The sequence below is a fragment of the Miscanthus floridulus genome, chromosome 4 (assembly GCF_019320115.1).
Source record: "Miscanthus floridulus cultivar M001 chromosome 4, ASM1932011v1, whole genome shotgun sequence".
NCBI lineage: Eukaryota > Viridiplantae > Streptophyta > Magnoliopsida > Poales > Poaceae > Miscanthus > Miscanthus floridulus.
This window is the reverse complement of record NC_089583.1, coordinates 59,189,672-59,198,378: the sequence shown is the minus strand read 5'-3', so window position 1 is coordinate 59,198,378 and position 8,707 is coordinate 59,189,672. Positions and strand designations below refer to the sequence as shown.

General features: G+C 43.1%; 2 protein-coding genes across 9 annotated transcripts in view; one reads left to right on the top strand and one right to left on the bottom strand.

Annotated features, from left to right (window-relative positions):
• Positions 1-34: 34 nt before the first annotated feature.
• LOC136549718 (glucan endo-1,3-beta-glucosidase 5-like) lies at positions 35-7,319 on the bottom strand. Of its 3 annotated transcripts, XR_010782010.1 has the most exons (4): positions 6,831-7,319; positions 1,403-2,479; positions 713-941; positions 35-592 (listed from the first exon to the last, which is right to left on the bottom strand). XR_010782010.1 is itself a non-coding variant. In XM_066541105.1 (3 exons), the coding sequence occupies exons 1-3, from the start codon at positions 7,175-7,177 to the stop codon at positions 830-832; spliced, it is 1,536 nt and encodes a 511-aa protein (XP_066397202.1). In that variant the 5' UTR covers positions 7,178-7,319; the 3' UTR covers positions 35-829. The 3 variants fall into 3 exon arrangements, 1 of the variants encoding a protein (XP_066397202.1); XR_010782011.1 differs by having other exon boundaries at positions 35-941; positions 1,273-2,479; XM_066541105.1 differs by having other exon boundaries at positions 35-941.
• LOC136549717 (uncharacterized) overlaps positions 1,377-8,707 on the top strand; it is a 47,894-nt gene continuing 40,563 nt past the window's right edge. For all 6 annotated transcript variants that reach the window (XR_010782007.1, XR_010782008.1, XR_010782003.1 and 3 more), the window contains exon 1: positions 1,377-1,509. The gene's annotated coding sequence lies outside the window, so the exon portion shown is untranslated. The remainder of the gene's footprint in view (positions 1,510-8,707) is intronic.

The following is an 8,707-nucleotide window of genomic DNA, read 5'->3' as shown; positions in this document are numbered from 1 at the left end:
AGGAGAGTTGCTGATAACTGGGTATACCCTAAACTGTTGAAATGGTTTTTCCCAGAGAAAAAAATGTTGAAAACGAAAGCAGCATGAAATTTTCCAGATATCTGTTTGCTACTGATGATATCTTCAAATTTAATCTGCCGGGTTCAAGTTGCTTAATTTAAAACCTGATTCGTTTATCTGAGGACAAAATCCAGATATGCTGACACCAGCTATATGCAGGAAATTTTTGCAACTGTTTAATCCATCTGGCCACAGCACAACCAAAGTTGTATTCGCAGAAACGGAGCGTCAGCTAGGAAACAAATTATCAAAACCACCATCTCAAGAGTCAAAACAGAGAGATCTAGATGGCGTCAACAGTCCAATAACTACAGTAGTCCAGCAAAGCAGCTGCATCTTAACACAATTTGAATAGGCCTCCACTCCTTTATATACACAGCATATAGCAACATTACCATCTCAGCCGTTCACAAGAAAAAATCTGAAGATTCAACACAAAGGGAGGCATGAGCCGCATTAAGAACACTGTCCTCGCCCTTGTGGCATGGCTCATGCTGCTTGCACTCTTCATCACAACGGCGACAGCCTCACTCTGTAAGTCAGTGCAAAATATTCTCTTCGCTATAGATTGATTGATTCATTTCTTGGTATTCATGGGACTTAGACATGCCACCAAAGATGCTGTTAAGATATTCTCATCAGTAGAGTGTACCTGACGACCTTGCAGGCAGTTAGGCCATCAGTCATGCTCATCTGCTGTTAGCATGTTGGCATCACCTCACAGCTTTTCCTGATCCTGATACTGATCATGGATGCATTTCATTTCATTTCAGCATGCCAATGCTGCTGGCTGGTGCAGCATCCGAAGGTGTGACAACTGTTGCCCGCCCACCCCACCACCGTCTGCCCGCTGAATTCGAGGAAGATCCTCAGGCCTGTGCCTGTTCATAGATCATAAACATTATGATGATACAGAATAAACTCAGCTGGAAAGTTGTTGTAGTATCCCACTACTTTTCTGTGATCATATCATATATGCTGCAGCATGCATGGCAATAAAACATCTCTTTGGTTCCATCAGGTGCTACAACAAAAGGAGTATTTACCAGTATTTACCACATCTTTAATATATGCCCCGGGAACTAACTGATGGTAAACAGATATTCAGAAATGAGCATAATTGCAAAGGGGCATTTCAACAATAAATTAAATTAATATTATATATATCAAGCATAATTTCCTAATCTCACATGGCGACAGTGCAGTCCTTACCTAGACCTAGAAGTCAAGAGTACAGTCTATCTAACATGCGCACAAGCATCATGCCACAGCACATCAATTTGAGAATCAAGCAGAACCCATCATTCTAAGGTACATGAACACCCAGAAAGCTAAAACCCACATTCCACAGAAGACCCCGCAGCATCCACCGCCACAAGAGGCGACTGCAGAGCTCTTGCTATCATCAACACCAACAAGAAAGCGGCACTCGCCCATCGATGGATCAAGGTAAGTTATCATCCCAAGCCCACCAAAATCGCAACTCTTTGGGTCCTGCTTCTGCTGCTGATAGTAGCTGTTGAAAGCATATGAAACATTGCCCTTCTCCCCGATGCCATAGCATGAACCTCCGTAGTACAGAGTGGTACAATCAGCCATGCTGCAAGCAAGCTTCATGTGATCTGAAACACCGTCGAGATTCCGAGCAGGGTTTGTGACACACCAGCGTGATGGAAGGTAAGGAACCTCTTTGGCATTCTTCAGTACTGAATTTCCCAGCCCAAGATTCAGGGGGTATTTGGCTTGCCCATCGAAGGAGAAGATCCCCCAGTGCCGCTCAAAGTTTCCTGGTAGTATGCTCTTCCCCTCTTCATCGAGAAGGCTGAAAAGATATACATCAGCTGGAGGCACACCAGGTCGGAGTGGAGTTCCCTTGTTGCTTGTAACACGATTGATAAGCCCTTGATTGAATGCCCTTGCTGCAGTTAAGTTTGCACTTGGTGCTCCCTCAGTTGGCCAACCTATCTCACCAATTGCAATAGGTAGGTTCCCGTAGCCAATTTTACTGAGAGCAGAAACTAGTGTGTCAAAGTTCCCATCAAATGCATTGTAGTACACATTCGGACCATCTACTACTGGGTGAGTAGATCCCTCGAAGAAGGCATAATCTTGTGGGAAATCTGAACTTTGGTAAAGACTGAGGAATGGGTAGATATTGACGACGAATGGTGCCCCACTAGAGCTCAGAAAAGCAGCCAGCTGGGTCATTATCTGAGTCAATTCAGTCCTGAATACCCCTTGAGATGGAACAGAAGCACTCTGATATGCATCTGCATTGCAGGGAACTACTAGCTTTACGTAGCTAGCAAGATTAGCTTTCACCAGCGATTGCTGAATATTTGTCATTGCTGGAATGATATATGATTGGAATTGACCCTGGTAGCTTGTCAGGAAAGGCTCATTGCCCACAGCAATGTATCTGTAAAAAAATAGAGAGTTAGTAGCCACGAAGAGATCAACCATTTCGGAGTCAATCTTGTATGTACACACCACATTCATGATTGCAAGTTAAATTTGATGAAAAAGTATGCAACTTTGTAAAGAACACAAAAACAAATCACTTGCAAGCCATTCTAATGGAGATGAAACCCGAAAGAAAACCGTTGGGGCGTAACCCTCTTAGCGACGCGCCATATCGGAACCCGAGTATGGTGTTAAATGGGCAAGGACCGGGTCGGCACCCGCTTGGTGACGCGCCGTGTCGCGATCTGGGCATGGTGTCAAGTGAGCAAGGATCGGGTCGTCGCTTCCTTAGTGGCGCGCTACATCGGCGCCCGGGTGTAGTGAAAAATGAGCAAGGATCTTCACATCTGAGTCGACGGGTGCGAAGGGTAAGGAAGCTAGTCGAACCAATTAGGATCCGTTTAGGTATTTGGAATGTAGGATCGCTTACAGGTAAGTTAAGAAAATTAGTTGATACCGCGACTAGGAGGCGTGTAAATATATTATGCATTCAAAAGACTAAATGGAAGGGTCAGAAGGCGAAGGAGGTGGACAATACATGTTTCAAGCTTTGGTACACAGGGACAACCGTGAATAGAAATAGAGTAGGAGTTTTGATTGATAAGAGCCTCAAGAATGGTGTGGTGGGAGTAAGAAGGCAAGGAGATAGGATTATCTTAGTCAAGCTTGTCATTAGTGATATGGTTTTGAACGTAATTAGTGCGTATGCCCCCCAAGTAGGCCTCGACGAGAGTGTTAAGAGACAGTTCTGGGAAGACTTAGATGGCCTGATTAGAACTGTACCTAGTAGTGAGAAGCTTTTTATAGGAGGAGATCTTAATGGGCATGTAGGTACTATAAGTGCAGGTTTTGAGGCAGTTCATGAAGGTTTTGGGTATGGTAGTAGGAATCAGGAGGGGGAGGAAGTTCTGGACTTTGCGGTAGCTTTTGACCTGATGATAGCCGACACTTTCTTTAGAAAGAGAGAATCTCATCTAGTGACCTTCAGTAGCGGATAACGCTCTAGCCAGATTAACTTTGTACTCGCAAGAAGAAAGGACAAACGAGCATGCTTGGGTTGTAAGGTGATATCAGGGGAGTGTGTTGTTTCTCAACATAAGCTTTTGGTGGCAGACTTTCGTTTTCAGGTGCGTGCCCGTAGGGATAAACAATCTAAGATTGAAAGAACAAAGTGGTGGAAACTGAAAGGAGAGACATCAGAGGTATTCAGGGAAATGGTTATCAAAGAGGGCTCTTGGAAGGAAGAAGAGGACATAAACAACATGTGGGAGAAGATGGCAACCAACATTCGGAAGGTGGCCTCAGAGGTGTGTGGAGTAACCAAAGGAAGCGGAGGCGAGGCTAAAGATACTTGATGGTGGAACGAGGAAGTCCAAAGAGCTATTAGGGAGAAGAAATAATGTTATAGATGCTTGTACCATGACAGGAATGTGAACAACATAGAGAAGTACAAGGTAGCAAAGAAGACTACAAAGCGAGCTGTAAGTGTGGCAAATGGTAGAGCGTACGAGGATCTTTACCAACATTTGAGTACGAAGGAATGAGAGAATGACATTTATAGGATGGCTAGGGTTCGTGAGAGAAAGACAATGGACTTCAACCAAGTTAAGTGCATTAAGGATGAAATGGAGCATCTCTTGATGAAGGAGGATGAGATCCGACATGGATGGCAAGAGTATTTTGACAAATTGTTCAATGGTGAGAATACGGACACAACCTTTCAGTTGGATGACTCTTTTAATGACACCAATAGACGCTTTGTGTGGAGAATCCAAGAATCTGAGGTCAGAGAGGCGTTGAAAAGGATGAAAGGAGGTAAGACGATGGGATCGGATGATATCCCAATCGAGGTGTGGCGATGCCTCAAGGACATAGCTATAGTATGGCTAACCAAGCTGTTCAACCATATTTTTCGATCGAACAAGATGCCTGACGAGTGGAGGAGAAGTATATTGGTACCGATCTACAAGAATAAAGGGGATATTCAAAGTTGTACTAATTACCGGGGAATTAAGTTGATGAGCCATACTATGAAGCTATGTAAGAGAGTTATCGAGCATCACTTGAGAACAATAACACAGGGTCCCTATAAACCAATTTGGTTTCATACCCGGAAGTTCAACCATGGAAGCCATTTTCTTAATAAGACAAATTATGGAGCGGTATAGGGAGAAGAAGAAGGACCTACACATGCTTTTTATTGACTTGGAGAAGGCTTATGATAAATACCAAGGAATGTTATGTGGTGGGCTTTGGACAAACATAAAGTCCCAACGAAGTACGTCGGGCTCATTAAGGACATGTACAACAATGTTGTGACTAGTGTTCGAACAAGTGATGGAGACACGGATGACTTCCCGATTAGGATAAGACTACATCAAGGGTCAGCTTTGAGCCCTTATCTGTTTGCCTTAGTGATGGATGAAGTCACAAGGGACATACAAGGGAACATCCCTTGGTGTATGCTTTTCGTGGACGATGTAATACTAGTTGATGAAAGCCGGACAGGAGTGAATTAGAAACTAGAGTTATGACGGGAGACTTTGGAGTCCAAAGGTTTTAAACTCAGTAGAACTAAAACTGAGTATATGAGATGTGACTTCGGCACTACTACTCGGGATGAGGAAGATATTAGTTTGGAAGATCAAGTAGTGCCTAGGAAGGATATCTTTCGATATTTAGGATCAATGCTATAGAGAGACGGGGATATTGATGAAGATGTTAGCCATAGAATCAAAGCAAGGTGGATGAAGTGGCGTCAAGCATCTAGTGTCCTATGTGACAAAAGGGTACCACAGAAGCTAAAAGGCAAGTTTTATAGGACGGCGATTAGACCTGCTATGTTGTATGGTGCAGAATGTAGGCCTATGAAAAGACGACATGTTCAACAGATAAGTGTCGCGGAAATGCGTATGATGCGTTGGATTTGTGGTCATACAAGAAGGGATCGAGTTCGGAACGATGATATACGTGATAGATTAGGAGTAGCACCAATTGAAGAAAAGTTATCCAACACCGGTTGAGATGGTTTGGACATGTCCAACGGAGACCTCCAGAGGCACCGGTGCATAGTGGAATCCTAAGACAAGATAGTAACGTGAAGAGAGGCAGATGAAGACCGAAGTTGACTTGGGTAGAGGCAATAAAATGAGACTTGAAAGGATGAAACTATACCCAAAGACTTAGCCTTAGATAGGAGTGCTTGAAAAACAGCTATTCACGTGCCTGAACCTTGATTGCTTCTGCTAGATTTCAACTCTAGCATACCCCAACTTGTTTGGGACTTAAAAGGCTTTATTGTTGTTGTTGTTGCTGCTGCTGCCAGCTGTAAGCGACTAAGCATCGTTAACCCAAACTCAACTATATCAGTTTTGTTGAGCAGTACATTCTGCAATGATCCCAGAACATTTTATTAACTATTTGCACATCACTCTTAACCTCTCACTATTATTGGTGTCTACGGATTAAAATGGTCAGTTTCGCTTTGTGTAAACAAAGGATAACATGATTTGTGTTAGGCAACTCAAAGGATGAAATTTAATTTTTGTTTGATGTAGTATGCAATATGAAGAACAGTAGAGTGATTGCTTGCTTCAAAGTGACAGCAGCTCAGGGCCCTTGCGTTTTACCATCAACAGACACATTCTAAAAGAAACACTATATTGCTAAGGGAAGCACTCTGAAAGACAAGCAGAAAGAATGCTTAAATAGAACTAGAGATGTACAAATTGAATTCTATGATAAACACTCAAAATAAATAAATGAAACCAGATATGTCACTGCAAATTCAAACAACTAGACCCTATCTTAGCAATGACACTGAACTGAACAGCTGATGAGCAAATGGACCAGCTTCCTCTTATAATTCGAATTACAATACTCCGAATCTAAGCAACCACATTAAGGAAAAGATTATCTTCTGCACCAAAGCAATCAACTATTATTGGCTCAAATATAGGAAAAGCTCAAATGTAGGAAAAACTTTCCACTAAAGCTAAATAAACTAAAGCACTGCATCTAGAAATGTTTCATCCAAATAGGAAATACCTGAAACATCTCATCTTCATGTCTACGAAACAAGAAACATACAAAAGGTAAATCGTCGGCTCCACAAGAATCGAAGGAGCTCAACAAAGCGAATACTCCACTAAAAGCTAAAAAGTGACACAACATATACCTAACTCAAGTAAATTGACTACATAAATCCTAGGTTTGCCCAACCAATCACTTAGACTGAGGAAGCAAGAATCAAAAGGTTGTACTTCAATGCTGCAATGCGAGAGATCCAGAGAAAGACTGGGGCTCACCGGATGTCAACGCCGCCGCGGCCGACGTATCGGGACACGTTCTGCGCGACCCAGTCGTCTGCAGCCGCCTGCGACCCCGCGATGCTTGCGAGCTCGTCGTTGGTAACGCCGACCATGATCTGGATGCCGCTGCCGGCGAGCGCGCGCAGGACTCCCGGGTCGGCGTCGAAGAGCTTCACCTTGCTGATCCGATTCGCGCGCATCAAGTCCACCACCACACCAGGCGGCGCCCGGTGGTCAGACACGGTGCCCCAGTTCACCCCGATCGCCGCCTCTGCCCGCCACGCGGCGGCGCAGAGGGCCGCGACGAGGAGGGCGCGCAACAGCGCGAGGCCGCCGGCAGCCATTGCGGGGGGCCTGAAAGTGGCAATCTTCGGAGGATTGGGAGGGGGTTCGTGGATCGAAACTGGATCTTTGGGGTGGGATTGGGGGAGTTGGTGAGACAACTCAGAAGAGGATGGAGAAGAGAGTGAGCCGATGATGCTGAGGTGGGAAGCTGGGGTGAGCTTGAAGCTTCTCACTCAAGGGGTAAAAAAAGGACAATTTGGTAAAATGGAGGTACCTGTGAGTATGTGACGTGTCCACTGCAGCAGCACCACAGCGGCCGAGCTTGTTCGGCTGGCTTTCTCGTTAAAAAAAAATCAGTATGAACAGTGAAAACCAGCGTAAACAGTACTATTTTTTAGTCTGTTGGCTGGGACTGGGAGTACCGAGGACTCAGGTAAGGCCTTGGTGACTGTTGTAAAAAAAAAAAGGCCTTGGTAAAAAAAAACTGTCATGTGGGTTTACACTATTTTCATGTTAATGTTTTTTTAAAAAAAAACAGACAGCTAAGTTAACGTAAATGATAGCAACCTCAATGGACTATTTATATTCTTTCTAATTTTATTATAGAAATGTTATAGATTTTGATAACAAAGTATCCAGACTCTTTAATTGGATTTCTAAATATTTACCTCCATTTTTTCCGATTTCTTGCTAGCTAAAGATGAAAAGTGAGGATAGTTTTCTAGAGTACGCACAAGATATACAAAAGCTATCGAAAAATACACAGATTTTTACTCAGATAATTCTTCAAGTAATGATTTAGAGAGTAAATTTTAGAAAGACTCTTAAAGATGCTCTTACAAAGTAAAGCCGTATCGGCTTTGGGGCCCACCACACAAAGTCGCTGCCTGGTTAGCCGACTTAGCTAATACATGAACTACCTTATTACAATTTCGACTAACAAAGACAGAAAAAAATTCATAAAAGTTGTTTCTCATAATCTTGATGTCTTGGACGATTGCTCCTTTATGAGACCTATCCAAAGTTTTTTGCCATGAGCTTTCGTACCAAGTTTAAACAATTCGAAGCAATTACCACTTTTTCGAAGTGTTGATCATAGATGAACTTAGCCCAAAGGACAGCCAAGGCTTTGAGCTTCAGCCATTTCTGGTTCAGAGACTCTACAAATAACATGGTTTTGCAGCTAAGAAACTTCCATTGTGGTCCCGTATCATACATCCAGCTCCCATGCTTTTCTGATTTTGCGAAAATAGCATCATCACCATTTGCCTTAACCTAATCCTCCAGTGGTGGAACTCATCGTTTGGTAGATGCATTAGGCTCACACCTGTTGGAAAAATTAGGCGTACTGTCACAAAAGTGTTACCACTTGAATATATACTTTTATTTTTCAATGATTCGATGCGGACGAATAATATTTCCCCATTTCTAATACCATTTCTATCATCCCAAATATGCCAGATAATTATAGTAAAGATAGTTGCTTCTTCATCAATGCATCAGCCAAATATCCCTATTACCACTTTGGAGAAACTAGGGACTTAAGTTTATGATTTATACCACACGATTTCTTCATTTCGCGCCATATT

What these genes read in the sequence shown, in the direction of transcription:
- LOC136549718 (XM_066541105.1), bottom strand. Translation starts at nt 7,177, where the DNA reads ATGGCTGCCGGCGGCCTCGCGCTGTTGCGCGCCCTCCTCGTCGCGGCC. An exon ending in CGCGGCGGCGTTGACATCCG is followed by an intron (nt 2,480 to 6,830) that starts GTGAGCCCCAGT and finishes ATTTTTTTACAG; the next exon opens with ATACATTGCTGTGGGCAATG. An exon ending in TGCGGGGTCTTCTGTGGAAT is followed by an intron (nt 942 to 1,402) that starts GTGGGTTTTAGC and finishes ATCTATGAACAG; the next exon opens with GCACAGGCCTGAGGATCTTC.